Source organism: Pongo abelii, chromosome 10 (genome assembly GCF_028885655.2).
Source record: "Pongo abelii isolate AG06213 chromosome 10, NHGRI_mPonAbe1-v2.0_pri, whole genome shotgun sequence".
NCBI lineage: Eukaryota > Metazoa > Chordata > Mammalia > Primates > Hominidae > Pongo > Pongo abelii.
The window spans coordinates 78,719,959-78,739,198 of record NC_071995.2 but is presented as its reverse complement, the minus strand read 5'-3'; the positions used below and the strand labels follow the sequence as shown (position 1 = coordinate 78,739,198).

The window sequence follows — 19,240 nt, the reverse complement described above, 5'->3', positions numbered from 1 at the left end:
GCACACACATGCTTAATTTACTTAAAAAGGGTAGTAAAAGAGAATAAGAAAAAAAATAGGGGAGGAGGTTGATATGTGAAGGCTGTTATGAAAAGTATCAACTACAGCTGCATAGGGCAGGAATGGAAAATAGGGTAATAAGATATGCACCAGTTCCTAAATAAGTTAATAAAAACACTGCTCAAAGAACAGCTGGCTTTAGCTGGAGCTTGAATAAAGCAAAGAGTGGCTGCCTGGAGTCCATTTAATGAGAGATATTAAAGCATCAATGGGGTCAAGGAGAATTATGCAGAGTAACCCAAATACATTTCTATAAAAGGAATTACATTTAAAGAACTTTTAAATTTATAATTTGGAATTTGATACCTAAGACAATTTCAAAATAGCAAACATTACACTTTTGGAACTGATCCAAGATAAAAAATGTGATATGAAACTAGGAACTTTAAACATTTCCCATAATGGCCTCAGTATTTTACAGATCTTATTACGTTAACTCACAATATTTTTAGTTTTATAGACTAAGCATGGATTTGATCATAGAAATTTAGTTTTTTTTTCATGTTAAATCCATTTTGGACAAAAGTATGTATATACTCACATTATAAATGTATCTGTACATGTTAATGAAGAAAGTTTTATAATGAAAGTAAATTTCCCTACTTCATAATGTCTGTACTTAGACATTGTGAAATAATGGAAGAAAACTCCTGTAATTCCAATGAACACAATGATGTATTGAATTTCTAAGGTAGGGGAGACAATATAGTAGAAAGAATTCTGGACTAGTAATAGTTTTGCAAATAATTAATTGTAGAAAACTCAACAAACACTTAAGCTGTGTGCTTCATTTTGTATGTCTGCAAAATGAAATGACTGAAGTTATCTGAGATTCAATGAAAGTCTAAAATTATATAATTCTAAACTTTAATAGCACAAGAAATATATTCACTTCATTACAGTCATCCCAATACTTTCTACCACAGCGCTTAATATGTGTTTAATAACTTGATCTTGAATAGATGGATAAAAAGTATCATGCTTGATATTCAAAATATACCCATGGATGAACTTCTGCTTCAAGGAAGATAAATAGATGTATTCTTCCCACTCCTTCCACTATGTACTTAAAAATCATTAAATTCACAGTAAATGAAAGGAGGTTGAAAGGTGGAGTTAGGAAGGTAGACCAGCTAGAGAGTGCAGCACTCAAGTAATAACATAGTGGTGAATTCCTTGGGTTTTCTTTTTGCCTCATATATCCTAGAAGCCAGCAATCTGGAAATACCAACCAACTGACCAAAAAAAGCCCCCATAAAAATCTGCTCTCTCTAGCTAAAAATTAAAAAAGCACACACACACACACAAAAAGTGCAGTCTAGCAAGACAGAAAATTTTCAGACAATAACTGCTAGTCTACTCAAAAAAAAAAAAAAAAAAAGCACAGAAAGAAACTATGATCTCATTCTTTCCCATACTGACAAATGTTGAATACAGATCCTAGTCTTCTCTCTCTAAGCAGTAATGGGGCACGGAACCATCATACAGTGATGTCAGAGAGGGCAAAATAGGGAGCCAAGATTTTCACCCTCTCCAGTAGTAATAAGACCCTTCCACCATAATGTCAATGGAAAACATGTGGACATCAGTGACAAGGTATCACTACTCCTCCCAACCAGGGTGATCCCAGTGGAGACTTAGTGGGGAGCCAAAACTCCCGAGCTAACCCAGGAGCAAGGAGAAATCCTCTCCTTGGGCATAACAAAGCCCAAGTGGGAAACCCGGATTTCTACCCCTACCTGGCAATAACAGACGTACTCCTCCCTTTCTCTACTAGAGTGGTATAAAAGAAAACTTCTTTGGTCTGAATATTTGCATCACCCCAAAATTCATATGTTGAAACCTAAACGTCAGTGTGATGACATTAGGATATAAGGCCTTTGGGTGGTGATTAGCTCATGAGGGCTCTGCCCTCATGAGTGGGATTAGGGCCCTTATGAAAGAGGCGGCAGAGCGCTGCCTCGTCCCTTTCACCATATGAGGACACAACAAGAAGGAACCATCTATGAACCCAAAAATGGGCTCTCACCAAGCACTGAATCTGCTGGTGCCCTGATGTTGGACTTTCCAGCTTCCAGACTGTAAGAAATAAAGTTTTGTTGTTTATCGGTCATCCAGTTTCTGGTATTATAGCAGTCCAAAGAAAGAAAGAAACCATTATACACTTAATGTCTTTAATGCTTATAGTATTAATTTTATTCAACTGTTCAAAATATTCAAATTACCTGTTTCATATTAGGGAGTATAGTATAGTAGGTGTGTTTCCTGAAGAATCAGTACATTTCATCTCATATATAAAATTTAACCGTGTAGAGCTGTTTGTAGTATTCTCTTATTTTTTTTTAATGTCTGCAGTGTCTGCATTTGTTTCATTCTTGAATTTTCTCTTTTTTTCTTTGTCAGGCTTGCTAGAGATTTGTCAATTTTATTTATTTTTTCAAAGAACAAGCTTCTCGTTTCATTGCTTTTTCCTACTGTTTTTCTGTTTTCAATTTCATTGATTCCTGCTTTTTATTATTCCCTGCCTTCTGCATGGTTTGGATTCTCTGCCTTTTCTTTCTCTAGGCTTTCTTTTGTGGAGGGAATTTAGATTATTGGTCTATTTTCTCTTTTTTAATATATTCACTTAGTGCTATAAATTTCTGTCTTTTCACTGAGTCTCACAAATTTTGATATCTTGAATTTTCATTTCAATTCAATATATTTTAGCATATTCAGTTTGATGTATTTAAAAATTATCTTAAGATTTCCTTTGCAACCTATGAATTATATAGAAGTGCTACTTTTTCTAACTTGTTTGATAGTACATTTCAGCTCAAACTTTACATCCTGAGCGCATAAAAATGTAATTTTAAAATTCTCCAAAAAGACATCTCTAAGTTCAGATAGTTTCACTGGAGAATTATCCCAATTGTTTAAAGATTAATGAATACCATTTCTACACAATCTGTTTTAGAAATTAGAAGAGATTCATTTCACAAAGCTACTACTACTCTTATATAGTAACTAGATAAAGGCAGTGCAAAAAAGCAAACTACTGACCAGTATTTTTCATAAATATAGATGCAAAAATCCTTAACAAAATATCATCAAATAGAAATCAGTTATATATACACATACATCAACGCCAAGTGGGGTAGGAACATGCACATCACGGCCAAGCAGTGTAAGAATCCCAAGGCTGGTTCAATATTAGAAAATCAATCAACGTAATCCACCTTATTAACAAGCAAAGATGAAAAATTGCAAGAACACTATCAATCAATGCAAAAAAAAGCATTTGACAAAATTTAACCCTCATTTAAGATAAAAATTCTCAGAAAAATACAAGTAAAGGGTAATTTCCTCAAATCAATAAAGAGGAACCTACAGCTAACATCACAAAAAATGGGGAAAGAATTGAATGCTTTCTCTCAAGATCAGGAACAAGGCAAGGGTGTCCCCTTTCACTGCTCTTATTCAACATAGAGCTAAATTTCTAGTCAGTGCAGTAAGACAGAAAAAACAAAAGGCATACAGATGAGAAAGGAAGAAATAAAACTGACCCTTTTTACAAATGGCATGATTTTCTACGTGGAGAATCTCAAGCAATCTCCAAAACGTTCCTTAAACTCAATGAGTATGGGAAAATGGCTTGGCTTTTGAATACCACCGAGAAGCCAGTGGCTGTGCAGGCAGTCATATCAGTGTCTGCTCCAAGTCTCTTCCCCTCAACAGCATGGCATGACTGGTGGGTGACCCTGGAGTGAACCATGGAGATGGAGGTGGCACTGCTAAGCCATGGTTTTCCAAAGCTACGGCACTGTGCCTTCTGCCTTGCTCTAGTCCTGGTAATCCTGCCACCTCTGCTTCAGATACAGACTCTACCTTCTCTATTGAAGCCCATCCCACCTGGCAGTGAGCAGCACCTTCAAGCTAGAGCGGATTTTTCAGAACATAAAAGAAGGTAATCATTACCAGCAGTGGAGACCATTGTAAATTGTTCTTAATCAGAACAAAGTTAGTGCTTTGGAAAATCAGCCTCACTCTGCAGTACTCACACCACGTAATTTTTCAGGTCTCTCCTGGATAAAGAAGGACCAGCTCACATATCCTCTCTGACAAGCTGGGATACTATGTGTCTCACAAAGGACCAAGAAGATAAAATTAGCGAAGTTTATGAGCAAATTCTCAACATCAAACTAGCAGAGAAATATTAATCTTTTGTGAAACTTACATGTGATCAGATCATACGGTCATGTGGCAGAGTGCCAACCAGCAATGTTTCTTGAGGCTTTTCTCCATTTCTGGGTACCAGATTTGACCTCAAGAGATAGCTGCGGTACACTTTTTGCAATGGTTTGATATAGTATTTCAGCTCCAATTTTGCATCCTGAGGACAATTAACCATGTCCGCAGGTCCATTTTTACATAACTTGAAAGCCCTTAAATCTTTTTGGTTATCACAACATATTTTTCTTTTATCTTATGCAATAAACAGGGTATTCTATAGTGATACATTTTCCAAAGAAAAAAATAGCTGGAGCAGCTATTTAGCAAAATATGACTTCTGTGGCTCTCAACAAATGAACAGTTTCACTAAACACATTTCCGTAAAAGATGTTATGTGTAAGAGTATCTGTGTTGTACGTATGTGTATCTTAAACTATTATTTGTGTTGTCCAAATTTTTTTAATTTGGGGGATTCTGGGTGTGAATTTCTGTGCAACAACTATAGTTAAAATGTTTTCTTGGCCCTCAGAAGATCATTAATATTTTGTGGCCATTTAACAGTGGATTGTTTTGCATCCAAGTATTATTGTTAAACACAGAGACTATTTCCAGGCACAGAAAATAAATCATAAGTTAGTATGGGTAGTAGGTGTTATTATGATTAAATAATGAAGGTTTGCCATGTTAGGTCTACAAATGATGTGAAGAATTTAAACAAACTAGAAACAGATCATTTGATACATGGACTTTGCTCAGCGGTGTCAGAAAAATACCTTGACACTAAGCCTTAAAATACCCACAGGGAATCTCTGCTCATTTCTTTGACAAAATCAAAGAGCTCCCAAGACACTGAACCTCTACAGGATAAGGGTCTCTCCTGGAGCAGAGCATCAGGGTTTTCTGGGAAGCATAGCATAGGCAAGCATGTAGCTGAGCCACATCCCAGTGGCACTCTTACTTGGGAAGAGTCACTTCACATTTGTTATTGTCACTAAAAATCAAACCTGGCTTCTTTGGTCTCGTTTCCCAAAATTCTTTTAAGAGGTGTCCACATATGGCTGCTTGAATCTTGTTTTGGCAACGCCCTGCCCAAATTGCTTACTGTTTTTCACCTTGTTCCCAAGGTTGAGGAACAGAAAGTAGCCTGTGTTTGGAGGAAGTGGAAGTTAAGTGTACATTTATTTTTATATTGTGACTTATTCAGGACCACATTTTACAAAATGTGGAGAGGAGAGGGGAGGGGAGGGAAGAAAATAAAGTTGTATTAAATTATTTTAGTTTCAAGAGAATATATTTCTCAAATTAGGGGTTATTCGGAAAAACTAAATTTAATTCAAATGTGTATCTATACCTTCCAAAGAAAGGTAATATTCACTGACGGTTGTTTTGATTGGAAAGCTAAGAGATATTCTGGAATATTTATATATGAAGAGTCCTTATTAATGAACATCATTAACTTAAATCTAACTTAAATTGGAACATTATTCTTTGTACGTTTTCAGTATACAGTATTAACAAGCATAGTTTCAAGCAACATACTAAGCTTCAAAAGAAAAAGCAATTCAATGGAGGAGAGACAGCTCTTTCAACAAGTGGTGCTAGAGCAATTAGACATCCATAGACACAATCCATAAAAGAAAAAATTGATAAATAGGACTTCATCAAAATTAAAAAGTTTTGCTTTGTAAAAGACTCTACTAACAGGATGAAAAGGCACGCTACAGGCCCGGCGCGATGGCTGACGCCTGTAATCCCAGCACTTTGGGAGGCCGAGGTGGGCGGATCACGAAATCAGGAGATTGAGACCATCCTGGGTAACACTGCGAAGCTCTGTCTCTACTAAAAATACAAAAAATTAGCCCGGCATGGTGGCACGCGCCTGTAGTCCCAGCTACTCGGGAGGCTGAGGCAGGAGAATTGCTTGAACCCAGGAGGCGGAGGTTCCAGTGAGCTGAGATTGCGCCACTGCACTTCAGCCTGGGTGACAGAGTGAGACTCCGTCTCAAAAAAAAAAAGAAAAAAAAGAAAAGAAAAGACAAGCTACAGCCTGGGAAAAAACATTTGCAAACCATATATCTAACAAAAACAAGTAGCTAGAATATATTAAAAATGTCCCCAAACTCAACAATAAAACAAAACAATCCAATAAGGAAATGGGCTAAAGTAATGAATATCCATTTCATGGAAGAGAATATATAGATGGTACATAAGTACATAAAAAATATATTCAATTAGCTATTGAATGTTAGCCATCAGGGAAACACAAAACCAGAATGATATATCATTATACACCTATGTGTGAACCTGGATGGCTCATACATTGTTGGTGTGAATTTAAAGGGGTACAATTCCTTTGGAAAACAGTTTGTCAGTTTCTTAAAAAAAAAAAATGCAACTACCATATGACCCAGTAATGTGCTCCTCAGTATGTATCCTAGACATAGGAAAATTTATGTTCCTACAAAAATTGTGCACGTGTGTTTATAGAAGCTTTATTTCTAATAGCCACAAAATGGACACAACTCACATGTCCTTCAACCAGTGAATGGTTAAGGGAACTGTGGTACATCCAAACCAAAAAAAAAAAGGCCAGGTGCAGGGGCTCATGTCTGTAATCCCAGCACTTTGGGAGGCCGAGGTGGGCAGATTGCCTGAGCTCAGAAGTTCAAGACCAGCCTGGTCAACATTGTGAAACCTCGTCTCTACTAAAAACACAAAAATTAGCTGGGTGCAGTGGCATATGCCTCTAGTCCCAGCTACTCGGGAGGCTGAGGCAGAAGAATGACTTGAACCCGGGCGGCGGAGGTTGCAGTGAGTCGAGATTGCACCACTGCACTCCAGACTGGATGACAAAGCAAGACTCTGTTTCAAAAAAAGAAAGAAGAAAAGAAAGAAAGAAAGAAAGAAAAAGAAAGAAAGAAAGAAAGAAAGAGAAAGAAAGAAAGAAAGAAAGAAAGAAAGAAAGAAAGAAAGAAAGAAAGAAAGAAAGAAAGAAAGAAAGAAAGGAAGGAAGGAAGGAAGGAAGGAGAGAGAAGGAGAGAAAGAAAGAAAGAAAGAAAGAAAGAAAGAAAGAAAAGGAAGGAAGGGAGAGAGAGAGGAAGGAAGGAGAAAGAAAGAAAGAGAAAGAAAAAGAAAGAAAGAAAGAAAGAAAGAAAGAAAGAAAGAAAAAGAAAAAGAGATTGCTACACAAAAAAACTTGGCTGAATGTCTTTTTCTGGGTAAAAAAAGGTTACATACTTTATAATTCCACTTATATAACATTGTTAAAATGAAAAAATTATAGAAAATGGAGAACAGATTAGTGGTGTCCAAGGGGTCAGAATGAGGAGAGATGCCAGGATGGTGGGCAGGAATTGGGTCCGTCTATGAAAAGGCAACTTGAGGGATTATTCTGATGGAAATGTTTTCCATCCGATATACTGTTTGTGTACAGTTTTGCAAGATGTCACTACTTGAGAGATGTTACCACTGGAAGAAAATGGATAAAGGATATGAAAGATTTATCTGTATTATTTCTCATAACTACATTTGAATCTACAACTATCTTTAAAATGTTTAATTAGAAAATATATTAATCAAGACATGCCTTTCTCATATGTTTTAATGCATAATTGTTTAAAAATAGTTTTGTGACTGCAAGTTTCTACTTAAGACACCCAGCATATGCATACTTGGTGTTTGCTCTATGCCTATCACTCTTCTTGGCCTGCGCATTGATTGATTCATTCATTTATAATATACTTATTATCACTGTATGCCAGATACTTTTCTGGACACTGGAAATAGGTTTGAACAAAGAAAAATCTCTGTCCCCATGCAGCATATATTGTAGTGAGAAGAGACCCTCAGATAATGGTACATATAACATATCCAAAAGAGAAAAGTAAAGCAGGAAAGGAGTATGGAAAATTCTAGCTGGGAGGAAGGACATCCAATGGCCAATTAGTCAGAAATCCTTTTTGAAGAGGTAGCATTTGAGGATAAATTTCAAGATGAGGGAAGTGACAGATAACTGGATTGAAAAGAAGGGCTTTATGGGCCATTGAAATGACTGGAGATTTTATTCTTTATTACTTAAGAGGCTCAGTAAGTATGTAATGAACAAATCCTCCATCTAAAGAGATTTCTGCAGTGTTCAGGAAAATGGCCAAAAACAATCACTGTTTTTAGAATTACTTATGTTGTTTCCTCCTCCAAATTTAGCACAAGTTCCTGATTTTCTATTATAACAGATTCAAACTTCTGGGACAGTCACATCAAACTAAGAGCAGAGTAAGTAGGGGTCCACTTCAGTTATTCAACCTTCCTGCTTACACTCCTTCTAATAAAATACCCTCCTCTCTAGTCAAGCTTCGGTCTCAGCCTGACTCCTTGTACTGCATTCCTTTCTCCACTATGTGTTTTCTCTTGCTGTATCTTGAAATTCCTATTTATTCTCCTCTAACTACTATTCTCACTATTTTCACGAGTAGTGAGGGTATCACAGGGTGGCTTACCATGAGTGCTTTAGTCAACCCATAATCTCCTCTGATCTCAACCTAACCATCCAAGATATTTCCAATAAAAGAGGAATGTTCTTTGATATGTACAATTGGCATTTTCTCATAGCACACTGATAAACCAAAAAGAACATTTATAAAACTTGACTTTTATTGATCTATATCAGATGATCTAAGTAAACATTAGTGTACTTGTCTACGAAATTCAAGGTTCAAGACAAATATGTGCCATATCATCCTTTTCCAATTAGGTTACTGGTTCTTAACTTCTCATAGAAAGCAATTTTGAAACTATCAATAAGCAACATCCAATTTACATTTCACTCTTCAAAAAAGTTTCAATAAAATATTTTTCTCCTGACTATTTAATTAAACCTTCAAGGCCAGGCATGGTGGCTCATGCCTGTAATCCCAGCACTTTGGGAGGCTGAAGGTGAGCAGATCACCTGAGGTCAGGAGTTTGAAACCAGCTTAGCCAACATGGCAAAACCCCATGTCTACCAAAAATACAAAAAATTAGCTGGATGTGGTGGCACAGGCCTGTAGTCCCAGCTACTCAGGAGGCTGAGGCATGAGAATCGCTTGAACCCAGGAGGCGGAAGTTGCAGTGGGCTGAGATTGTGCCACTGCACTCCAGCCTGGACAAGAGAGCAAGACTCTGCCTCAAAAAAGAAATCTTCAAGCCACAAAATTGACCAACATATTATGTAGGTTTGTGTTTAATTGTTTTATACATATTAAGTATGTTTTTATTATAATAATGGAGTTATTTGGATGTGCAGGGTAAAGATCCCCAATGCCACCAGGCACTCAAACTTGGGTCTTGAACCCCACACCTAGAACCTGAACATAGCAAGCAGTAAATAAGTATATATTGGTCAACTGTCCACTGCACTACAAGAAGTGTAAAAAGATATTTCTCATCTGATGTTCACACTTAAGAAAAATATTATATTTAATAATTAAGTCTATATAAAAGATATTGTATAAAACACCTGAATTTCAATTAGATATACTAATAGTTATTTCCCTCTGATTTGTGATAGGCAACTAAAATGTCTTTTGTGCTTTTAGTGATTACCCACCGGTAAGTTGAATGTTTTAATTCACTTGCTTGAGAGCAATCAGAATCATGCAACTTTCCCGCATCCTTTATTTCAAATCCTAATTCAGGAGATGGGTGAGGAAAACTATGTAAGTAGGATACAAAGGAAAAGTGAACTTTTGATTTAGTGCACTAATTTGTAGCCATAGAAGGGCAGCACTTTTACTGCCCGCATTCAATCTATTAAATGGTATATAAGAATTTTATAAATTCTTATAAAATATATAAATATTTTATTTAACAAATAAGCTAGGTTGGGTGTGTGGCTCATGCCTGTAATCCCAACATTTTGGGAGGTTGAAGCAGAAGGATTGCTTGAACCAGGAGTTTGAGATCAGCCTGGGCAACATAGTGAGACTATCTCTACAAAAATAAATAAAAAATTAGCTGGGCAGGCTGGGAGCGGTGGCTCATGCCTGTAATCCCAGCACTTTGGGAGGCCGAGGCAGGTAGATCACATGAAGTCAGGAGTTTGATACCCAGACTGGCCCACATGGTGAAACCCGTCTCTACTAAAAATACAAAAATTAGCCAGGTGTGGTGGCACACACCTATGATCTCAGCTACTTGGGAGTCCTGAGGTACGAGAATCACTTGAACCTGAGAGGTGGAGGCTGCAGTGAGTCAAGATAGTGCCACTTCACTCCAGCCTGGGCAAGAGAACGAGACCCTGTCTCAAACAAACAAACAAACAAAAATTAGCTGGGTCATGGTGGTGCAAACCTGTAGTCCTAGCTACTCAGGAGGCTGAGGTAGAAGGATCACTCGAGCCCAGGAGGTTGAGGCTACAGTGAGCTGAGATAAAGCCACTGCACTCCAGCCTTGGTGACACAGTGAGATATTGTCTCTAAAATGATGATGATGATGATGATGATAATTAAATTGAATACATTCCAAGTCAATCATACTGTAGCATTAATATATTTGCAAAGCTCAGTGGATTTCCAGTGGATCACTGCATATGCCTGATACCTTCCACTGGACAAAAAGCTAATAAAGAAATCACTGCAGAAAAGAACACCCCTAAAAACCACAAATACACATTTTACTTTCCCTAAATTAAGTTTTTGCATCTGAGGGAAGTATCTTATTTTTCTCTTTTGATTCTAAATTATGGAGCTTGGAAGAGCTCTGGATAAACCCAAATTATAAAATTATCTTCCACAAAAGACCAAGTTTTTAAAACCAAATATTAAATCCCAACATTTATTAGATTTGTTTTAACTGGTTTTAAATTTTAAATCTTAAGTTTTTATGGGTACATAGTAGGTGTATGTATTTACAAGGTACACAAGATATTTTGATACGGGAATGCAATGTATAATAATCACATCGGGGTAAATGAGGTATCCATCACCTCAAGCATTTATCATTTCCTGTGTTACAAAAATTCCAATTATACTATTTTAGCTGCTTTTAAATGTAAAAGAAATTATTGACTAGTCACCCTGTTGTGCTATCAAATACTAGACCTTATTCATTCCACCTATGTTTTTGTATCCTTAACCATCCCCGCTTTTCCTACCCCCTGCCCCTCCTACCTTTTCCAGGCTCTGGAAACCGTCATTCTACACTCCATCTCCATGAGTTCAATTGTTTTAGTTTTTGGCTGCCACAAATGAGTGAGAACATGTGAAGTTTGTCTTTCTGTGCCTGGCTTATTTCACTTAACATAATGTCCTCCAGTTCCATCTGTGTTATGCTAAGTTTTGATAGTAAAATGAATAAGTGCATTTTGAATCAATTCAAGGTTCTAAAAGTTAAATACCGCATGCACATGGACTTACTATATTATTTGTATTGGTATATATGATATATTTGGGCATAAAATGCTGTTAAAAATGTAGAACCAAGTTTGGGGGCCTTCATCTTTACTGTCCTGTTCCAACATATCTGACTGTGACAAGGGAACCAGCTTAGACACCAAACACTAATCTCCTCATAAATTCAATCGTCATGATACATGTTTAGCTGCATCCAGATTTGACCAAGTTTACATTAAAAAAATACCCAATAATCCCTGGAAGGTCAGATACTAGGCAGTGAGAGAGTGAACCAAATTTGATTTCACTTTATGTCAAAAATAAGTACGAAGTCAGTGACTCAGAGCTGGCTATACACTGTGACTAATCTTAGAACACATAAATTAGAAGTATGCAACAGGCTGTAAAATTGTTTCCAATCTGAACAATAAATTCCCAGTTCTCACTAACCTCTTATCAACAAACAATTCATGTGAATCCATAAAAAATCAAATTAATTACCTAATAAATATTGTAATCATAAATATAATTACATACTAGATGCAAAACAATTTTAAAGATAAAAATCAAAATATTTTTGAAGCAGCAATTAATACTCATGCTTTATATAAATGACTCTCCTTAAAGAATTTTTATATTTATATGGGAGAAAGTATTTATAATTTTGCCTGATGGGAATGTGGAAATAATATATTGTAATGGAGTAAAAACCTCTATGAAAAATAATGAATTTTAGAAGAAAACAATTCATTTCTTTCTTCTACAAACATTTGAATGCCTATAATGCCCAAGGCTTTCTGCTAGAACTGTGAGTAAATAAAGACAAATAAGACACGGTTCCTACAGGCAAAGAGTTTACAGTGGAAATGAGTGGTTCCCAAATTCAGCATTGTATTATTCACATGTCTTGTTTAAATGAAGATCTAAGTCCTAATTCCCAAATTCTGACTCCGTATGTCTAGAACTGTGCCACAGTGCTGCACATTCTGATGCAGAATTCAAGCTTTGAGAAGCAATGGTACTCAGTAGTAGGAAAGCATATAGTTCATAGTACAATATGTTTAATAACTGCTTAATTCTTTTAGAATCCCCTCAATCTCTACATATGTTGCCTTTTAATCCTGAGTTAAGATGGAATTCAAATTTCCAAATATATCTATATATAATTTTTTTTGGACCTTAAATTCAGGTGGCTCTACATCAGGTGCACATTGCGATTTGGATCACGAATCACAGTTCTACTAACTGAATTCCTGCTTCATTCCTGTGTCTAAGCTGTCACGTTGAGTACCAGTATACTCAATATTACTTTTAATGGCAAAAACTGCAGTTACTTTTGCACCAACCTAGTATCTCCTGCCTTGTTCCTGAATCTCTCATTTATTTCAGATATGTTGTCCTGTATTTTATTTGCCAGTTCTCAAAGACTCAGCTCCTGCCCAGTGATCAAGACCATTATACCTGGTGCTAGACCACCCTGATGCAGACCACCTACCTGGATTTGGACATTTTTTCTTCCCATAGACTCCACATAGCAATGATGTGCTGGCCACCCAAAAACACCTGTCACCCCTTGATGGACCTTTCTGACACTGTTTGCCTGTCCTCAAAAGTTCCTGGTAATCTACTCCAGTACTCTCCAATACATACAGAATATCGGAATTACCTAGAGAGATTCTTAAGGGCATGGATTCTTAAGCTTCACTCATTGAGGCTATGAGTCAGCAAGTCTGGGATGAAGTCCAGAAATGCCATTAAAGGCTTTAATAAAGAAGGCACATTTAAGCTGGGCTTTTAAAAATGAATAAAATTTTATCTGTCACAGAAAGGGAAAATAATAATACAGCTAAAGGAAGCAAAGCAATCTGATGATGAAAAACGGTTGGGTATGTTTAAAGAAGAGAATCTAGTCAATTATTAGTTCATACTAGTTCATATAAGTTTTCTGAGTTAAAATACTGAAATAGTGAAATAGCATGCTAAATAAATGAAGTTTGGCTGCAGACATCAGCTATATGAGAAGATACAATAAAAGGATATAAGAATAAAAAGCTAGAGAGAAGCCAAATTCTAATTAGCAATGGATTCTGGGATATTTTCTAGACAATGAGAATGAGTAAAATATTTGGAGTATTCTAACCCATCTCCTACACATGGTGCCTTTCATTATTACTTCTGTGCTTCAGGTACTCAACTTGACACGTCTAAACTTTATTGTTCAGATATTACACTTCACCTGCCAATGTATAAATGGTCTAATTGTATGTTAGAACCAATTCAATTAAGTGAGTAGGTGGAAAGATGACACTTATGGGTAGGCTAAAGTAGTGTGGGTGATAAGGCTAGTTAAGATGTTATTACAGGAAGCAACAAGTTCCCTCTAATATACAACGGTGGTTGTCAAGGTGGAGAAGGGGCAAATTGCAGAGCCGTGATGGAAATTGAATTGATAAGACCTGACTGTATGTAGAAGAGATGGAGTAAGGAATTGTATAAAATTATGAGGCTTGGGGTCCAGTGGATTATCAAGAACAGGCATAGAAAACTAAGAAAAAGACAGTGATTTCATGTAACACAAATTCCATTTCAAATATATTTGGAGTTGATACTCCAACTAGGTCTTCAGTTGAGATTTTTCAACAATTTGGGTGAATGTGCAAGAAAAAGAGAAAGAGGATAAATGCAGGAGATATTCGAATAAATTGATGGAGTAATATTCTAGAGAAGACATAAGATTAAAATGAAAATGAACAGCTAGATCCCTGAAAGACGAAGGCAAGGACATCCTAAGAGAGGATAACTGGAGGGCATAAATAAAGACATGGATAAATTTTGATGGAAGGAGGGCCTATCAATATATTTGATATTATTAGTAAAATAACAATAAATATGGATGATGGGGGAACAGACTAGGTTCAGAAAGAGAACAATTTTCATATGGAATAGAGAGTATTCCTACAAACATATTTCCTATGAAGTGTAAACAAAGGATACATAGAAGGTTGTGGAGCAGCTGGGACAATTAAGGACGATGAATTTATAGACGAACAAAGTAGAATCATTTCTATGTTTTCCTAGAAATATTTACCAGCCAGCATCTTGGAAAAAACAAATAATGGGGTCTTCTCAGAGTGAGGAATCTTCCTGGAGGATAAGTCACAATGACATGGTATGAGATCTAAGGAGCAAAGAGAAGGTGTTGTTGAAAGGTAACTATTCCATCCTGGAAAGGGAAACTCCGTAGTCTGAAAAAATGTTGCACTGGAAGAATGAGAAGGAAAGGATGCTGAGTTAGATGCTGAAATCAGAGAGAAGGCAGACTATGTCTTGATGTTCTAGGTTTACAGCCTCAAGACGGCTTGAAAGATGTTTCCAAGATAAAGGGTCTGGATGTGCCAGAAGTTAACAATTATTGCCAATATCTACAGTGAAGTGGTGTTATCAGGAAAGAAACAGGTTTTAATTTATATAAGCAGGTAGAATATGGAAGAAAATAGGATGAAGGATATTATGATATAGAACAGAGCACTGCTAGGGAAGGTGAGAATTTCTTCTTGTGGACTAAACCTTAATGACCCGGATATTTTATTCAAATAACATGAAAGATAAAGGCTGGTATAAAGGGGAGAAAATAGATGAAAATGAGTCTGATACTGCAACCATATAGTTCAGGAGAACATCTAGAATTCCATAAAAACAAGTAAGACTAAAAATATACATGAAAGGTTTACATGTTTATTTCTTCTTTTAAATCATGATAAAGCATAATTCATTAAGTTGGGGTTTTATATTTGTGGAAATACAGTAAAGAGCATCATCTCTCTTTTTTTCCTCCCTTCAATCTCCCAATGTTTTGGAGAAGGGTCAATGTAGTACACACCTGGTACTCAAGCAACACGTGGGATAAAAAGCCTGTGTTGTATTTTTTAATATGTGCTTTATATGTTTAGATAAGTATGCTATAAAGATTGCAGGTGATATTGACACAATCCCCAAATAGTTAAAGGTTTCATGTTAGTTACCTGTTTCACGTTAGTTACCTGTTTCAGGTAGTGTGCTGACATGGCATGTGCTTTCATCACCTTCACCAGCTGAGGTTGAAGCTCTTACTTTAAAGACATATGAGGTATTGGCAAGAAGCTTTATGAAAGTGTACATGTGATCTTGGGGAGAGACTTTTGTAGAAGTCCTTTCAACTGTTATCATATACTGCGTTATTATTCCATTTGCCTTTTTGGGTGGATCCCATTTCACTAAAACTGACTGCCAGCTAGTTGCCATGCACTGCATATTCCGCACGACATCTGGAACTTAAGAGATAAACATATGCCCAAAGTTAAAGTGTATACATATGTAAGTAGATAATTGATTGAATTATGTGATCACTAGATACAACTGTGTTAAGAAGTAGAACTAGAAAAATATTTAATATATCAAATTTTCAATGTGTGCTTAAAAAGTCATTAACGTAGACTGAATCAAAAGGCTGTTGACTTGCTTTTTATGCTATTGTATTCATCATTACAGTATTGAACCAGTCACTAAATATCTTCCAGTTCGAAGCACCAATCACATCCTCAAAAGCTCAGAAGCAAATGTGTAGCCTCAAGCCCAGGCCCAGGCAGTGTTTGATAACTGCTCTCTTAATTGGAAAAGAACAATCTTAGCAATACTTTATTATGGAACATTTTTATGCAAAACATAGATGCAGGTGCCTCCCTGATGTGACAAATCTGGGCTTCACAGTACTTGGAAACCCCTAACTAATTTAAAGGTACTGGTTTTTACTGGGATGGCTTCTTTGGAAGAATCTTGAGGATCTCATCTTTAAGTACCTTTTGTAGACATCATTGGAAGGAAGATTTAAGGAGTCTCAGTCTTATTTTCTAGAGCTTCTCTGAATTTATTTGAAACTTACCCAATTTCTCAGAGGTCCTCTATATCTGGTAGGCCTGGTTAAAGAACAATATCCTAGCCCACCAAAGTGACTGCACATTAGAGAGACTGGTTACTTCCCACAGAAATGTCCAATTAGCCAATGTCCCCTAATGGTGGCATTAGTAGAATAACTTTTCTTGTCATAGTAAAAGATAATGGTAGAAGAAAGATTGGGACACAGTCAATTTGTGGATTAAAAACAATGAAAATTGAAAGAAAATAACTTGCTGCCATTATGCAAAACATAGTACTTTAAAGAATACTCAGGTGATCCCTGACCTGCCTACACCGCTCTACCTGGGTCTAAACTGAGCTGTTATAAACTTTTCTTCCTCTGTAAGATCAAGACACCAGTACTAAAGGAGAATATTTAGGGAATATGTGGCATTAAAAATTTTTTTAAAGATAATTTCTGGGCTGATCAAGGGATCTGGCAATTAAATGCTGTTAACTATTCACTTCCTTGTTTTTAGAATCATATAACAACATTTTTATAAAATAAGTTAACATAAGATAGTTGACAATTTGCTGAACTTTAGTTTCTAAATCCAGATTTTGTGAATATCTATTTTCCTGATTTTTTGAACCTCAAAAAAAATTAACCAGGATATTAAAACACTTAAAGGTGAAAATTTTATTTATTTAAATAATCAGAGTATAGAATGTTGGGGTACAATTTTATCTTACTGATAAAAAATATTTATTGGTTTACAGAGCACTTTCTACAAGATTAGCCTTGATTCTTATTGTCCTCAAGTACAAATATTATTAAAATATTTTTTTATTTATGGGTTGAACATTTTTATATTCTATCACTCATTCACAACATGCATTTCCTACAGTCATGTCCACTCTTCACTAGAAGTCAGAAGGCCAGTGTTCTAGTCAGGTTCTTCACTAATTTTCTCAAGGTCCTTTTCATCTAATCTGGCTCAATCATGGCTTCTTCATCTGTAACATGGGAATGGTGGCAACAGTAATATTCAGGGGGCATTTACTGTGTGTCCAACACTCTATGAAGTGGGCATTTACTGTGTGTCCAATACTCTATAAAGTGCTTTATGTGGATCTTTTCAAATATTTTTGACAACAACATTATGAGATGGCTACTGCTAATGTGTGCTTCTTTTCAGTTAAGGATACAGAGGCTCACAGAGTCATGAGCCTTTGCCAAGATTATACAACTAGTAGGTCATGGGGCTCAAATTCAAATCCAGAAAATGACTTCACAGCATGTACTTTTATCCACTATAAATGCTATTTATTTTGCATCTCTTACAGGAATGCATGAAAAACAGTCTCAGGTAGTCATAAATTTATGCGAAAATGATTAATTTAGTAGTCAGTGGTCTACAATCTCAATTTAAAGATTCACTAACATACCAGGAAGTGCATCCAGAGCTGATAAGAAGGAATGACTAGAACGAGATCTTTTGCTCATTCAATAAACATTGACAGAAGTAAACAAAAAAAAAAAATTAAGAAGAGGTGCTTTTAAAAGTATGGTCCAGTTGAGAAAAGGAAAAGTACATTTCTAAGCCATCATTAAATAGGTCCTAAATAAAAACTATTCAGTGTGCCCACAAAGGCAAGATATGTCATGTATACTACATGTGTGACACAGCAGGTAAGCTGTTGATGAATTAGACCAATGATATTTCAGTGTCCCCCACATGGTAAAGATGGGATGATGGGAACATAGGGGGCTTATGCAATGACTCATGCTCTCCAAATGTCACAACTCATCTTCTTAAAAGAAAATTATAGATATTGTTTCATTAAAAATATAAATCAGCCTGTTAAAAGTGACTGCTAGTTCATTTCCCCCTTTTTCCTCAGCTGTCTCAAACAGTTCTAAGAATTAGGTAATTTTCACAGATATCTAGAAGGCTATTTTTTTCCCAAACTACTTTTTTATTTCAATTTCTTCTGTTCAAAAGGAAAAACCATGTGTAAAAATATATGTATAAACACACATACAGCCTATGATTTCACACAAGACCAAGACTAAACGTAAAGCACTGAAATGCAATTTCCCTTTGAGTAGACTCTTAAGTAATGATACTTTATCATATAAACTAAGAAAAGGAAAAGAAAGGTGTTAAATATAAAAAGAAACATTTTAGGCTCAAAAACTGTATCTAACCTGATTCTTGGGTTGTGAATTTTACTACATTACTAAACTGATTGCCATTTCCAACTTTGGTGAACGCAGATACACGGATAGAGTAGGTGCTGACTGGTTCCAGTCCAACAAGTTTGGCTTCAGTTTTAAAACCAGATATATTCTGAAAAGCAGAAAAAAAATTATTAGTCAATGCATTGTCAAAAAATTGTTCATCACTGGAATATTTTCTTTTTTTTATTTTTTATTTATTTATTTATTTTTTTATTTTTTTAATTTATTATTATTATTATTATACTTTAGGTTTTATGGTACATGAATATTTTCATTGAGGTTATTCCTTTTATATTTAACCTATAGTTTAATAAGCATAGATATTTTAAATTATAATAAAACAAATATTAGCATTTATTTTGTGCCATAGAGTGTGCTCAGTTTATGATACAAGGATGAATTGGGCACCTTCTTTTCCCTGAAGAACCTCATAATTGCCTTTTTTAGACTTTTTATTTTTTTCTTGACAGAGTCTCATTTTGTT

General features: G+C 35.8%; 1 protein-coding gene across 1 annotated transcript in view; it reads right to left on the bottom strand.

The window, feature by feature from the left end:
- The window catches only part of PTPRQ (protein tyrosine phosphatase receptor type Q), a 216,451-nt gene that overhangs the window by 115,522 nt on the left and 81,689 nt on the right, over positions 1-19,240 (bottom strand). Inside the window, exons 24-25 of the mRNA XM_024256953.3 lie at positions 18,724-18,865; positions 15,680-15,949 (exon numbers count right to left, since the gene is read on the bottom strand). Of these exons, the coding sequence (XP_024112721.1) occupies positions 15,680-15,949; positions 18,724-18,865 (412 nt within the window). The remainder of the gene's footprint in view (positions 1-15,679; positions 15,950-18,723; positions 18,866-19,240) is intronic.